The 16794-nt window shown below is 40.8% G+C and overlaps 1 protein-coding gene across 1 annotated transcript in view; it reads right to left on the reverse strand.

Annotated features, from left to right (window-relative positions):
- Positions 1-16794, reverse strand: part of IGSF11 (immunoglobulin superfamily member 11) — a 45872-nt gene that overhangs the window by 16633 nt on the left and 12445 nt on the right. Inside the window, exon 4 of the mRNA XM_089670769.1 lies at positions 3798-3920. Within this exon, the coding sequence (XP_089526895.1) occupies positions 3798-3920 (123 nt within the window). The remainder of the gene's footprint in view (positions 1-3797; positions 3921-16794) is intronic.

Below are 16794 nucleotides of genomic sequence, written 5' to 3' on the forward strand. Positions count from 1 at the left end.
GTCTTTGCCCCCTACCCACCTCTGAGCACCATCACTTGGTTCCAGCCCCTACCCACCTCCTAGTACCTCTTCTCTTTTTAGAAAATACAGAGCCAAATATCATTCTGTGGTGCTAAATAATTTGTACGGAATTTGTTAATGATAACAAGAAAAGCAGAAAAATAGATCCCCCACAGCCAGCAGCAATAGACTCTGCCAGCAGCAAAGACTCCCCACCAACAACAATAGATTCCTCCAGCAACAATTGGTCCCCAAAACAACATAACACCTCAGCAACAATAGACTCTCTGCAGCTACAACAGATCTCTTAGCAGCCAGCATATTAGAGTCTCCAGCAGCTAGCAACAATAGACAGTAGACCCCTCCCTCAACAGTAGATCCCTTACAGCAACAAATGACCCCCATTAACAATAGACCTCCCCAGCAACAATAGACCACCATACAAAAATAGATCCCCTTCAGTGGCAATAGAGCCCCCAGCAGCCAGCAACAATAGATCCTCAAGCACACCCCAGCACCCCTTGCCATTACATACATTCAGTGCTGGAGATGCCGGAACTGCGTTCTTCCGCGTTCCCGCTGAAAAAAAGCCCTGGTAATATACGAATCAATGTCACTGGAAGTGAGGTGATGGGTAACTGGGCTGGTGGAGTCTTGTACAGGCTCAGCGATAGTGGTTCAGAAATGCTGCACCATACGGAGAGAAAAGTTATGAATTATATTGAGTAACTGTCATCCGTCATGTACAATGTAAAGAGCTGCAGAAGTTGGGCCATGGATCACAAGGAGTTAATGGTGTTCTCTTGGAGAAGCATCACTGTTAAGTTAGAGCGTTGCCTTAACACCAGCCTTGCATGAAATGGTAGCCTCATCTTGCCTTTGGGGGCGCTAGCGAGCACTTCCTCCAGGTCCACACTTGGGTGTTGTAACCCCGCCCACAGACAGGGTTGCCACAACATACCAGAACAAGCCAAGAGAGGTAACTCCAAGAGTCTCCCATGAGTGAGAGAAGTCGAAGTTAACTTAGTTAAGTAACTCTGTTTGGATATTCCGGTCCCGGAGCCATTCCAAGACTTTTTGATCCATGTTTCTGCCTTTAAAATATCAGACATTTTCTAAAAAGGGGGGATCTTGAACAGGTTTGAAGTTTATATATATAGGGTCTCCAGTTCCATTGAACCAGTTACATTTATCTTTACATCAGCTCTCCACTGCTCCTTCCTACAATAAAACCATCACAAATTCCCAAGGCTGACTGCTGTCAGAGCTTATAGAGTGATGACATCACCCCCTTAATCATGTGACAGTGTTTAAACCTAATGATTGGCCACCAGACCGGAGCATCACATCATCTGAGCAGGTCATATGCTCCTTCATCAAATTAAAAAAGAAAAAAGCGCCACTTACAAAAAACACCAAAGTGTCAGCAGCATATCCCACCCAAAATAAATTTTGGCAACAATAATCCAAATTAAAAGGTATGCGCTAATAACAAACTTATACAGAAGTGTATATCATCATCCAAAAAAACATTAGTGTTTTAAATAAATTATAGCGTCCAAACATAAATTAGTGTCCAAAAAAATATATATATCTTCAGTGACTTGAACCAATTGTGAGAAATCCACCACCAAAGGAGATTAAATGAACTCACCAGAGCTAATGGCTGGTCAGATTATAAACCAGCAACAGCGCTTGTGCTCTGGGAGCGATGAACCCCGATGTCCAAATAGATATGGTGATGTTTCAGATACTTCCGGATAATAAAAATCACAGCCAAACAACTTTGCAGCCCAAGCTCTTATGATGAACTTCTCCACTCTTTCTCATACCTCCATGAGAGCATGCAGTACACTCAGGGACAAAAAAGAGAACATAATGGTGCAATACGTTTTTTTCATGTATCTCTTTTATAAAAAAGGTATAAGGAAACTCACAAACAAACAAGGTGTCCAACAGACACCAGCTTCAATCGCAAAAAAGGGTTGAGATACAGTTAACGCTCCCCGCAGATCTCTCCCATACAGCACAGACCAGCAAGGCTCTCTAACGTCCACATCAAGTAGGCTACGCCCAACCGGTTTCGTCACACAGACGTGTGACGCCCCTTGATGACGTCGGTGTGACGAAACCGGTTGGGCGTAGCCTACTTGATGTGGACGTTAGAGAGCCTTGCTGGTCTGTGCTGTATGGGAGAGATCTGCGGTGAGCGTTAACTGTATCTCAACCCTTTTTTGCGATTGAAGCTGGTGTCTGTTGGACACCTTGTTTGTGAGTTTCCTTATACCTTTTTTATAAAAGAGATAAATGAAAAAAACGTATTGCACCATTATGTTCTCTTTTTTGTCCCTGAGTGTACTGCATGCTCTCATGGAGGTATGAGAAAGAGTGGAGAAGTTCATCATAAGAGCTTGGGCTGCAAAGTTGTTTGTCTGTGATTATTATTATCTGGAAGTATCTGAAACATCACCATATCTATTTGGACATCGGGTTCATTGCTCCCAGAGCACAAGCGCTGTTGCTGGTTTATAATCTGACCAGCCATTAGCTCTGGTGAGTTCATTTAATCTCCTTTGGTGGTGGATTTCTCACAATTGGTTCAAGTCACTGAAGATATATATATTTTTTTGGACACTAATTTATGTTTGGACACTATAATTTATTTAAAACACTAATGTTTTTTTGGATGATGATATACACTTCTGTATAAGTTTGTTATTAGCGCATACCTTTTAATTTGGATCATATGCTCCTTCATACCAGGGAATTTTGCAGCAATTGCCTTGGAAGAGGGAGGGGTATGGAACAATGTTGTAGCGCTAACCCCTTAAGGGCCACAGGCTATAGCTGGTCCTTCCCAAATAGTAGAGAGGCTGCCCAGCACCACAAGCACAAGTCCAAGCACGCCGGCTCCAACACAGTCTAGGGGGGTATCTTTTTAGGATTTACTGCTTGAAGAACTCTAAAAAGGAGAGGGGTTAGGACATGGGATACTCCAAAAACGATTGGCAAGTAACTATTAGAGGACAATCTTCTTAGGTAATTGTGAATATTGGACAGTCTAAGCCCCCAAGGCTGAAGGCCATGAGGCAGTTCTCTTTGGCATCTTCTTACCTTTTATCTATGTATGATTACTGGTAGCCAATAGGATTTCCAGAACACTGCACAGTCACAAGGATTTATTTAGCGTCTTTACCTACAAGTCCCCAGGACAGTTGCTACCTTCCAGCTTCCTCTGGACACAGTCCAGTGAGTGAAGCAGTCCTTCTGCCAACCAGATCCCTTGTGGTGAGGTTCCGCACCCAGCTTCTAAGAGGATCCATCCAGGCCCCCAGCCCTGACACTGCTGAGGCCTCCAAAACAGCCACACAATCCACAGGGCAGCAGCCCCTCAGGCTTTGGAACCCTCCTGGTGAGAAGAAAGCCAGCTCTTCAGTACTTCAGACTATTTATTACCTCTCCATCCCCCCTTCTTGACACTTCTCTCCAGGGATTGCCTGGAGCATGATAAATATTCAGGTTGGTCATTTGACTCATCCTCCCTAAACTCTGGAAGCTTCTTCCAGAGGCAGGGGAAGCAATAAAACTCCCAGCCGTTGAAGCCCTGGACAGATCAGGCTAAGCAATCACTGCTCCTTTGATTAAGGATGGAGCCAAAAACTAAATGTGCCTAGCATCCTAGGCTAGAATGGCACTACATTGAATATAACTGGGTCAGAGGCAGGCTTTTGAAAGTCCCAGCTGGATCCTGGCGATGTGTAATCACAACAGTTTTCAGAGATGTTAGGTGAACTTACGTGCCACGACTTGCAGGTCTAGAAGGCAGGTTCTGGTTCCCATAAGATTGGATGAGACACACTGATATCTTCCTGAGGTTGCAGTGCTGATGTTCTTCAGGAGGACGGTTCCTTGAAACTGGTCTGGAAAAAAAAATAAGAGTCAGTTACAATGGCGGTACATAAAAAGAAGTCCACTAATGGTTATTTACTGACTGCAGCGGCCTGAATCTTGGCTCTGTGTCTCTGCATGTCTGTTAGGAATGAGCAGAGTAGTTTTGGAGAAAACCTTTTCTTTCATGAAATTACCAATTGATCTACACAAACTCTTATTCTTGCTCATTGAGCCGGTAAGGGAAAATCTGTTACAAACATTTTCCTAATTCATAGGGTGTGTGAATTGTGGGCTACATTCACAAAAAGCACTTTTCTGTATGTACAGTGGGGATCGAACGTTTGGGCACCCCAGCTAAAAATTTGTATTAATGTGCATAAAGAAGCCAAGGAAAGATGGAAAAATCTCCAAAAGGCATCAAATTACAGATTAGACATTCTTATAATATGTCAACAAAAGTTAGATTTTATTTCCATCATTTACACTTTCAAAATAACAGAAAACAAAAAAATGGCGTCTGCAAAAGTTTGGGCACCCTGCAGAATTTATAGCATGCACTGCCCCCTTTGCAATGCTGAGACCTGCCAGTGTCATGGATTGTTCTCAATCATCGTCTGGGAAGACCAGGCGATGTCAATCTCAAAGGTTTTAAATGCCCAGACTCATCTGACCTTGCCCCAACAATCAGCACCATGGGTTCTTCTAAGCAGTTGTCTAGAAAACTGAAACTGAAAATAGTTGACGCTCACAAAGCTGGAGAAGGCTATAAGAAGATAGCAAAGCGTTTTCAGATGTAAATATCCTCTGTTCGGAATGGAATTAAGAAATGGCAGTCATCAGGAACAGTGGAAGTTAAAGCAAGATCTGGAAGACCAAAAAAAATATCAGACAGAACAGCTCGCAGGATTATGAGAAAAACAATTCAAAACCCACGTTTGACTGCACGATCCCTCCACAAAGATCTGGCAGACACTGTAGTTGTGGTACACTATTCCACCATAAAGAGATACTTGTATAAATATGGTCTTCATGGAAGAGTCATCAGAAGAAAACCTCTTCTACATCCTCACCACAAAAATCATCGTTTGAACTTTGCAAATGAACATATAGACAAGCCTGATGCATTTTGGAAACAAGTTCTGTGGACCGATGAGGTTAAAATTGAACTTTTTGGCCGGAATGAGCAAAGGTACGTTTGGAGAAGAAGGGGCACAGAATTTAATGAAAAGAACCTCTGTCCAACAGTTAAGCATGGGGTTGGATCAATCATGCTTTGGGGTTGTGTTGCAGCCAGTGGCACAGGGAGCATCTCACGAGTAGAAGGAAAAATGGATTCAATAAAATTTCAGCAAATTTTGGATGGTAACTTGATGCCATCTGTGAAAAAGCTGAAGTTAAAGAGAGGATGGCTTCTACAAATGGATAATGATCCTAAACACACCTCGAAATCCACAGGGGATTACATCAAGAGGCGTAAACTGAAGGTTTTGCCATGGCCTTCACAATCTCCTGACCTCAACATAATTGAAAATCTATGGATAGACCTTAAAAAGAGCAGTGCGTGACAAACAGCCCAGAAATCTCAAAGAACTGGAAGACTTTTGTAAGGAAGAATGGGCAAAGATACCTCAAACAAGAATTGAAAGACTCTTGGCTGGCTACAAAAAGCGTTTACAAGCTATGATACTTGCCAAAGGGGGCAGTACAAGATATTAACTCTGCAGGGTGCCCAAACTTTTGCAGACGCCATTTTTTTGTTTTCTGTTATTTTGAAAGTGTAAATGATGGAAATAAAATCTAACTTTTGTTGACATATTATAAGAATGTCTAATCTGTAATTTGATGCCTTTTGGAGATTTTTCCATCTTTCCTTGGCTTCTTTATGCACATTAATACAAGTTTTTAGCTGGGGTGCCCAAACTTTCGATCCCCACTGTATATATATATATATATATATATATATATATATACACAGTCTATTATATTTATTTATTATAATTTACTACCACTTTAAAAAATATTACGGACAGAATTCTGACAGCTTGCACAAAAGTGTGTGACATTCATCCAATAAATGTTTTTTTTAAATAGGTCCTATGAATGAAAAACTATTTTTGTAAAATATATTAAAAAAAAAAAAAAATCACATTTTGATAATTTGTCAGCTTAAAATAAAAAAAGGAATAAGTAGGGTATTTAATAAAACCATATATGAAAGAAAATCCCTATTTGTCTTTAAAAAAGATCTAAAAAATAGGTAGACAAATTAGTTACAGATTTATTGTCAAATAATGCATCTACAGTGTATATCTAGAATATATAAATATACTATATATATATATATATATATATTTTTTATATATATATATATATATATATATATATATATATATATATATATATATATATATATATATTAGAATTTACCACCACTTTAAAAAATATTACGGCCAGAATTCTGACAGCATGCAAAAAAGTGTGTGAGATTAATCTAATAAATGTTTTTTTAAATAGGTGCCAACATTTAACAAATAATATTAAAAAAATAACAATAATATTTAAAAAGTAACAATAGTTAATGAAAAAACTTTATTTTTGTAAAAATTTTATTTTTTTAAATCACATTTTGATCATTTGTCAGCTTAAAATAAAAAAGGAATAGGTAGGGTGTTTATTAAAACCATGTATGAAATAAAATCCTTAATTAAGAAAAAAAAATAGACAAACTGTTTACAGATCTATGAACTGATATACAGTATATATACAGTTAGGTCCATATATATTTGGACACAGACACAATTTTAGTTTTGTTAGGTATTTACCAAAACATATTCAAGCTATAGTTATATAATGGATATGGGCTGAAAGTGCGCACTCTCAGGTTTAATTTGAGGGCATGTACATCCAAATTGGAGGAAGGGCTTAGGAATTAGAGCTCTTAAGAGTAACCATCCCCCCTTTTTCAAGGGACCAAATTAATTGGACAAATGAACATAATCCTTTACTGACAATGACTGTCTGAAGTCTGGAACCCATGGACATGACCAATGACTGGGTTTCCTCCTTTCTGATACTTTGCCAGGCTCTAACTGCAGCTGTCTTCGGTTGTTCTTTGTTTGTGGGTCTTTCTGCCTATAGTTTTGCCTTCTGCAAGTGAAATGCATGCTCAATTGGGTTGAGATCAGGTGACTGACTCAGCCATTGCAGAATATTCCACTTCTTTTCCTTCAAAAGCTCCTGGGTTGCTTTTGCAGTGTGTTTTGGATCATTGTCCATCTGTACTGTGAAGCGCCGTCCAATCGACTTTCTGCATTTGGCTGAATCTGGGCTGACAGTACATCTGTAAACATTGCAGAATGCATCCGGCTGCTTCTGTCTTCTGTCACATCATCAATAAACACCAATGACCCAGTGCCACTGGAAGCCATGCATGCCCATGCCATCACCCTGCCTCCACCATGTTTTAAAGATGATGCTGTATGCTTTAGATCATGAGCTGTTCCAAGTCTTCTCCACACTTTTTTCTTCCCGTCATTCTGGTACAGATTCATCTTACTGTCATCTGTCCAAAGAATTCTTTTCCAGAACTGGTCTGTCTTTTTTAGATGTTTTTTGGCAAAGTCTAATCTGGCTTTTCCATTCTGCAGGCTTATGAATGGTTTGCACCTTGTAGTGAACCCTCCATATTTGCTCTCGTGAAGTCTTCTCTTGATTGTAGACTTTGACAATGAAACGCCCCCCTCCTGGAGAGTGTCCTTCACTTGTCTGGATGTTGTGAATGTGAATGGGTTTCTCTTTACCATGGAGAGGATCCTGTGATCATCCACCACTGTTGTCTTCCGTGGACGTCTATGCCTTTTTATGTTGCTGAGCTCACCAGTGCATTCTTCTTTCCTCAGAATGTACCAGTGTTTGGCCACTCCTAATGTTGCTGCGATCTCTCTGATGGATTTGTTTCTTTTTTGAACCCTTACAATGGCCTAATTCATGGACAGCTCCTTTGAACGCATTATGTAAGTTCACAGCAATAGATTCCAAATGCAAATACCACACTTAGAATCAACTCCAGACCTTTTACCTGCTTAAATGATGCAGAAATAACGAAGGAGTAGCCCACACCTGGCCATGAAACAGCTTTTGATTCAATTGTCCAATTACTTTTGGTCCCTCGAAAAAAGGGGGGATGGCTACTCTTAAGAGCTGTAATTCCTAAACCCTTTCTCTAATCTGGATATACATACCCTCAAATTACACCTGAGAGTGCGCACTGTCCGCCCATATCCATTATATAACTATAGCTTGAATATGTTTTGGTAAATACATGAAAAAATCAAAAATTCACATATATCTATAAATCACATATATATGGACCTAACTATATATATTTGGAGTTTTTTTTAGAATTTAGTAAAACTTTAAAAAAACATATGGCCAGAATTCCTGCAGCATGTACAAAAGTGTGTGACATTAATCCAAAGAATGTTTTTTTTTCTTAAAGCCCCAATGTGATAAGATCATTTTTAAAAAAAATAAAAAGTTTCAACATTTAAATGAAAAACATTATTTTTGTGAAAAAATTATTTTAAAAGTCCTATTTTGACTATTTGTCAGCTTATCATCAAAAATAATAAGTACCGTAGATTATTTATTAAAGCTGTGTATGAAATAACATCCTTTTTTTGTTTAAAAAAAAAACAAAAAAAACAAAACAGATTTAGGACCGGTTTGGGCGGGGCACCTTTTCTGAAACGCATCTGCAGAGAAACCGTATTGTCTTTTTTGTGGTTCTCGCAATCTTTCCCGGGATGAAATGCGTGGGTTTGCCATTCAGAATGAATGTCACCCCTGCGTTTTCGCAAGAGAAGCGCGATGCGGCTGTGGGTGGTTGCGGGTGCGGAGATCGCATCAATTCCTGCGGCCAGCCAGCAGCATGCAGGGTAGTGTGAACCTAGCCTCAGTGTCAAATAGCCTGATGCATAATGACCTCCAGTCATGAATGGGTTAAACACATGCAGTCTTTTTTTGACCTATCTGTTTTAAATTTTTTTTATTTATTTATTTATTTTTTAGATACAGATTTTTTTTTCATTTTGTTTTACTTTTTTTTTCAATAGACATACTGGCTTTTTGGGACTCTCTCAGTTGCCGCACGTTGCTGTAGAATCCTATGTAAGAAAATGCTAATTGACAGACCTCTTTTTATAGCGGACATATGCTGTTTATTGGCAATCTGCCTAAAATGATTGAGCGTGGCAGCTGTGTTTGCAGCTGTGATTTACTTTCTTCAAAGATAAACTTTCTTCGTGTTGTAATTCTGTTATGTAGATATATAATTAAAAATGTATTTAAAAAAAAATTGAAAATACCAGTTGCCTGGCTGTCCTATGAACTTATGGGCTTCCATATTGTCTGAGCCTCAATGCAGAAAAAAAAATAGAAAACTGGGGGTGAGGTTCCCTCCAAATTCAATACCAGACCTTTTGGGGTTCCCCCCTAAAATATAATTACAATATTTAATAAAAAAACTATATCTGTAATATATATATATATATATATATATATATATATATATATTTTTTTTTTTTTTTTTTTTTTAATTACATGTATGAAAGAAAATCCCTATTTGTCTTTAAAAAAAAGCTAAAAAGTAGGTAGACAAATTAGCTACAGATTTATTTTCAAATAATGGATGTACAGTGTACACCTTGAATATATAAATATTATATATATATCCGCCTAAAATGATTGAGCGTAGCAGCTGTTATTTATTTTCTTCAAAGATAAACTTTCTTCGTGTTGTAATTCTGTTATGTAGATAAATAATTAAAAATATATTTAAAAAAACAATGAAAATACCAGTTGCCTGGCTGTCCCTGTGAACTTATGGGCTTCCATATTGCCTGAGCCTCAATGCAGAAAATAAAATAGAAAACTGGGGGTGAGGTTCCCTCCAAATTCTATACCAAACCTTTTGGGGTTCCCCCTTAAAATATAATTACAATATTTAATGAAAAACTATTTTTGTAAAATATATATTTTTTTTAAAAAAAAATCACATTTTGATCATTATTATTATTATACAGGATTTATATGGCGCCAACAGTTTGCTCAGCGCTTTACAATATAACGGGAGACAATACAGCAACAATACAGTTCAATACAAGAGGGATAGGAGGGCCCTGATCCTGGGAGCTTACAATCTGATCATTTGTCAGCTTGAAATAAAAAAAAAGAATATGTAGGGTATTTATTAAAACCATGTATGAAAGAAAATCCCTATTTGTCTTTAAAAAAAAAAAAGCTAAAAAATAGGTAGACAAATTAGTTACAGATTTATTGTCAAATAATGGATGTGCAGTGTAGATCTTGAATATATAAATATTATATATATATATATATATATATATATATATATATATCCGCCTAAAATAATGGAGCGTGGCAGCTGTTTGCAGCTGTGATTTACTTTCTTCAAAGATAAACTTTCTTTGTGTTGTAATTCTGTTATGTAGATATATAATTAAAAATGTATATGTATATATATATATATATATATATATATATATATATATATATATATGTAAAATATATATGTATTTTTAAAAAAATGAAAATACCAGTTGCCTGGCTGTCCCGTGAACTTTTGGGCTTCCATATTGTCTGAGCCTCAATGCAGAAAAAAATAAAATAAAATAGAAAACTGGGGGTGAGGTTCCCTTCAAATTCTATACCAGACCTTTTGGGGTTGCCTTTTAAATATAATTTGGGGGATGGGGAACCTAACGACACAAATTTTTGCTTTTTAGTGCAGGTTCCCCTTTAAAATTCATTCCAGACTTGAAGAGCCCGGTATGAGTTAGTGGGGGAACCCCACGCCATTTATTGTGTGTGGGTGTCCTCCATTAACCTCTTCACGCCGGCCGCACACAAATGTGCAGCCTCCTGGAGTCTGGGCCTAGATGCAGAGCGGCCGCACATTTGCGTGCAACTAACAAAAAACATATGTGCTAATAAACACATCCAGTAAAAAATTTTAAAAATCTAATTTTGCCGTGAATTTAGGCCAAAATGTATTCTGCTCCATGTCTTTGCTGAAAAAAAATCCCAATACGTGTAAATTGATTGGTTTACGTGAAAGTTATAGTGTCTACAAATGGCGGTATATATATACTGGAATTTATTTATTTATTTTACTAGTAATGGCGGCGATCAGCGACTTACAGCGGGACTGCAGTGTGCATTCTGACACTGGGGGGGAACTGACTTGGTGTCACTGACATCCCCAGTGACACCAATACAGTGATCAGTGCTAATAAAAAGCACTGACACTGTACTAAGGGCACTATGCAGTTTAGGGGTTAACATTTGGGGCGATTAAAGGGTTAACTGTGTGCTGTTTTTGACTGTGTGCTGTGTATGTGTGTTTTCCACTGTAAGCACACTGCTTTGTTTGACTGTGCAATGCAGAGCCATACAAAGCAGTGTGCAAGAGCTGACAGGGGAGGAATCTGTATACACAGGTCTCTCCCCCATCAGAAATCCTCAGAGATCGCAGGGGGCCAGCGGGGAATCACCGGCCGGGACCTGGTGATTGACAGTCAAGGCCATGAATTGCGGAACGGGTAGGGCGCACACGCCCCCTGCCCGAAACTGCAAAATCATGTGTGTATGTATATATATATATATGTGAGTTTGCACACCTGTGCCGCCCTGTAGCAGTGTTTTTTGCTGTACGGCGGTTAAACGCACTTATTTCTTGGGAAATGTCAATGTTGCTGTAGCAGATTGGATACATCGTACAGATGTGCCACTTACAGGCAGAGTTAGGGCATCTCCCAGGCATGTTATTTAACTGTTTTTTATTAAGTTTATTTCTTTTTTTCTTACTATTTTTATCTATATTATTTTTTCTTACAGTTATTACTACCATAGTAACATTGTACTACTCTGGGGAGGTGATCAGGATTTTTTTTTTTTTTTGCACATTATAATTGCTTATAACAATGAATTTAACTGTTATAAGCAATAATTTTTACTAAATGAAATTGATTAATTCACTGTGATTCAGGACAGTAAAAATATCCCCTTTTTTGGAAAGCAGACAGTCCAAGGTGTTTGGTAAGAGGCATGGCAAGTTTTTTGAAGTTTTAACTTTTTTGTCACAATTTTTTTGAAAAATAAGAAATGGAAAAAAATAGATTTTTAAAAAATCTATTTTTTTACATACTTTTTACATGCTTTCACCACATCGTCCTCATTTAACTGGTGGTAATCAGGGACATTGACTGGTGACAGTATACACACAAAAAGTTAAATTACCGTATTTTCCGGCATATAAGACGACTTTTTGACCCTTGAAAATCTTCTCAAAAGTCGGGGGTCGTCTTATACGCCGGTATACGTCAGGGTGGCACTTTTTAGGGGGGCAGCGCGGTGCCGCCGCCGTAACCCCCTTCCGACAGAAGGGACACTAAGTACAGGGGTGGGCAGAGGGCTGCAGTCTCTTACCTGGCTCCCACGACGACCACCATCATTGGTGTCAATGGGAGGAATAGTGCCCCATCATTGGTGTCAATGGGAGGAATAGTGCCCCATCATTGGTGTCAGTGGGAGGAATAGTGCCTCATCATTGGTGTCAGTGGGAGGAATAGTGCCCCATCATTGGTGTCAGAGCGAGGAATCGTGCCCCATCATTGGTGTCAGTGGGAGGAATAGTGCCCAATCATTGGTGTCAGTGGGAGGAATAGTGCCCAATCATTGGTGTCAGTGGGAGGAATCGTGCCCAATCATTGGTGTCAGTGGGAGGAATAGTCCCCAATCATTGGTGTCAGTGGGAGGAATCGTGCCCCATCATTGGTGTCAGAGCGGGGAATAGTGCCCCATCATTGTTATTAGTGGGAGGAATAGTGCCCCATCATTGGTGTCAGAGCGGGGAATAGTGCCCCATCATTGGTGTCAGTGGGAGGAATCGTGCCCCATCATTGGTGTCAGAGCGAGGAATCGTGCCCCATCATTGGTGTCAGTGGGAGGAATAGTGCCCAATCATTGGTATCAGTGGGAGGAATAGTGCCCCATCATTGGTGTCAGTGGGAGGAATAGTGCCCCATCATTGGTATTAGTGGGAGGAATAGTGCCCCATCATTGGTGTCAGTGGGAGGAATAGTGCCCCATCATTGGTGTCAGAGCGAGGAATCATGCTCAATCATTGGTGTCAGAGCGAGGAATCGTGCCCCATCATTGGTGTCAGAGCGAGGAATCGTGCCCCATCATTGGTGTCAGAACGAGGAATCGTGCCCCATCATTGGTGTCAGAGCGAGGAATCGTGCCCCATCATTGGTGTCAGTGGGAGGAATCGTGCCCCATCATTGGTGTCAGAGCGAGGAATCGTGCCCCATCATTGGTATCAGAGCGAGGAATCGTGCCCCATCATTGGTGTCAGTGGGAGGAATCGTGCCCCATCATTGGTGTCAGAGCGAGGAATCGTGCCCCATCATTGGTGTCAGAGCGAGGAATCGTGCCCCATCATTGGTGTCAGAGCGAGGAATCGTGCCCCATCATTGGAATACCATTCTGAAATACCATACCATATTGAAATCAAATCTGATGTTTTTTAATTTTTATTTGGTGTGCGTTGGAAGAGGGGTAGTCTTATATGGCGAGTATAGCCCAAACCCTATATTTTAACAGGAAAAGTAGGGGGTCGTCTTATACGCCGGAAAATACGGTATTATTTTTTTATTTTATTTATTTTATTATTTATTATTATTTTATTTTTCTTTCTTTTTTTTATTACGTTTTTGCTTACTATTTAACTGTTACAAACAATCATTTTTACTGAATGATATTTATTTATTCACTGTGATTAGTCGTGATTGGCCCTGTCTGTACCATGTGATCACTGTGAACAATCACAGCTAGCAACAAAACAGTACACAATGCATTGAATGAATCAAAGTCATCCATTGTCATGGGATCTGCTGTCAACATCTGCAGTGATCACATAGTACCGGCAGCGGGCCGGTAAGGTGATCTGCCATTGGCTGTGCCACAGCGGGTGAAAGATCGCACCGAAGCGTGGCCCGTGGGGCCAGTGCGAGGCGTGTTCAGGGGAGACCGTCATAAGCCCATCTGCCCAGAGAGCTCCCGCCCGGCTGTCATTTGTCTATAGGCTGGGAGGGAGCACTGCAGATGACCACAGCAGATCCCATGACAAAGATGACTTTGATTCATTCCATCCATTGTATACTATTTTGTTGCTAGCTGTGATTGTTCACAGTGATCACATGGTACAGACAGGGCCAATCGCGGCTAATCACTGTGAATGAATCAATTTCATTCAGTAAAAATGTTTGTAACAGTTAAATTCATTGTTATAAGCAATCATAATGTGTAAGAAAAAAAAAATCCTGATCACCTCCCCAGAGTAGTACAATGTTACTATGGTAGTAATAACTGTAAGAAAAAATAATAGATAAAAATAGTAAGCAAAAACATAATAAAAAAAGAAAGAAAGAATACCACCCAAAAAAAAAGCTCTATCTGTGTGAACAAATTAAAAAAAATGTAATATGGGTACAGTGTTGAATGACTGCGCAATTGTCATTCAAAGTGTAACTCCACTTTTGTTCAGAAAAACAAAAACCTCCCCCTCTGGGTGATCTATGCACATTGCTGGGATTTTAACAAACTTTGTTGCAGATTCCTACCTTTTGGTATTCTGAAGAAATAGCTGTTTTGTTTGTCTGTGTCCATGGCAGAGTGAATGTGAATGAGGGCAACTTCATAATTATCAATCAGCTGCTGCACTTGCAGGGTTCTAATGAGGAAAGTGGCAGGGTCTGCATCCCTTTGGACGTGATTTTCCTTTGGGAGTGTCTCACCAAACATGACATTTTTGCTGCGGGGATGCCCAAAATCTAAGTCTAGGGTCACGCCTATGCAGGTTGCGTTTGATGCGTTTTGTGCTGTGTTTAGAGTTTTTGTACTTGCGTTTTTTACGTGTTTTTGATGCCCTTTGCTTTTTTTTTTTCTTGTTGCTAAGCTGATTTTAAACGCAAACGCATCAAAAACGCAATACATGCCTTTCTGCAGCGTTCCCATTGAAGTCTATAGAACCAAAAACGCAACGTTTTGCGTTAAAAAAAGTCCCTGACCCTTTCCAAAAACGCACCGGGTGAAAACGCGCAGATGTGAACGTGTCCCATAGGAAATCATGTTAAATGGGCTGTACTGCGTTTCTGCAAAATGCAAAACGCTGCAGAAAACGCTTGGGTGTGAACATGTCACGGAAAACTCAGTAAGTGATGCAGCATGTTTTTGGGGCTTCTTTTCCTTGTTTCTTGTGCGTAGGGCAGCCCATTGAAACCAAGGGGTCGCCCCACAAGTGACGCATGGGAACGCATGAAAAACACAATGGCGCGCTCCCACGCTTGGACACACCTACAAGTGTGACTCGAAGCTTAATATAATGCAAGAAGCTGAACATGACCTGGTGTCAGCATCTTGCAGTACTGGTACATCCAGGGGCGGACTGACAACTCATGGGGCCCCTGGGCAATAGGGGATCATGGGGCCCCTGTGTCCTTGCCCACACTCCAAAAAGCCTATGAAAAAGGTACCAGGGGCATCTCGTGGGGCCCCCTACTGACCCCGGGCCCTCAGGCAGTGCCTGAGTTTCCAAATGGTCAGTCCGCCCCTGGGTACATCAGAGCTCAGACTAGGAAAGCAAGCTACAGCAGAAGGAGCCGATCAGTTGTGCCGCAGTGCAAGAAGCATGCTGATAGGAGGAGAGAACAGAGTGACAGAGAGATGAGCTCATCAGTCTGCTGCACGGGCGGACTGACCATTTGGAAACTCAGGCACTGCCTGAGGGCCCGGGGTCAGTAGGGGGCCCCTTGAGATGCCCCTGGTACCTTTTTCATAGGCTTTTTTTAGTTTGGGCAAGGACACATGGGACCAGGGGCGGACTGACCATTTGGAAACATGGGCACTGCCCGAGGGCCCGGGGTCAGTAGGGGGCCCCATGAGATGCCCCTGGTACCTTTTTCATAGGTTTTTTTGAGTTTGGGCAAGGACACAGGGGCCCCATAATCCCCTATTGCCCGGGGGCCCCATGAGTTGTCAATCTGCCCCTGCATGGGACCCATGATCCCCTATTGCCCGGGGGCCCCATGAGTTGTCAGTCCGCCCCTGCATGGGACCCATGATCCCCTATTGCCCGGGGGCCCCATGAGTTGTCAGTCCGCCCCTGGTCTGCTGCTTCTCCATTCACAGGTTGGGGGAGGGACGATTCCGTTAAATGTTAGTTAAGTGCAAAGTCTCCTCCCTTTACAGCCAGGGCTGTGCTGTGCGGCAGAGCTGTGTAAATATCAGGACTGGATGGACCGAAACACAAATTCTTTGAAGGGTTTGAAGGGTAAGGGCATTTATATGTATTTCATCCAGGGGCGGACTGACCATTTGGAAACTCGGGCACTGCCGAGGGCCCAGGGTCAGTAGGGGGCCCCATGAGATGCCCCTGGTACCTTTTTCATAGGCTTTTTTGTGTTGGGGCAAGGACACAAGGGCCCCATGATCCCCTATTGCCCGGGGGCCCCATGAGTTGTCAGTCTGCCCCTGATTTCATCTATGTATGCCTGGAGTTTAGCGGTCGAGATTTTTTTTTAGGCCATCGGCCCATTAAAATTCACAAGGAGCCAGCATGTCAGCCGGATATTTAGCATTTTCCAAGGCAGACTTACGCATTTGTCTCCTGATGGGTTTCCTTTTAAAATATTAAACAAGAAGATTTTTTTCTTCCTGAAATCAATGAGATATTAATTCTCCATTTATTATTACAATTGGGCGGATGACAATGTGATAATGGAGGACTCGCCATAAAACGGAAATAGATTTTTCTGCGCG

Source organism: Staurois parvus, unplaced genomic scaffold (genome assembly GCF_062004578.1).
Source record: "Staurois parvus isolate SC_StPar_1 unplaced genomic scaffold, SC_StPar_1.0 ptg000095l, whole genome shotgun sequence".
In the NCBI taxonomy this organism is placed as follows: domain Eukaryota; kingdom Metazoa; phylum Chordata; class Amphibia; order Anura; family Ranidae; genus Staurois; species Staurois parvus.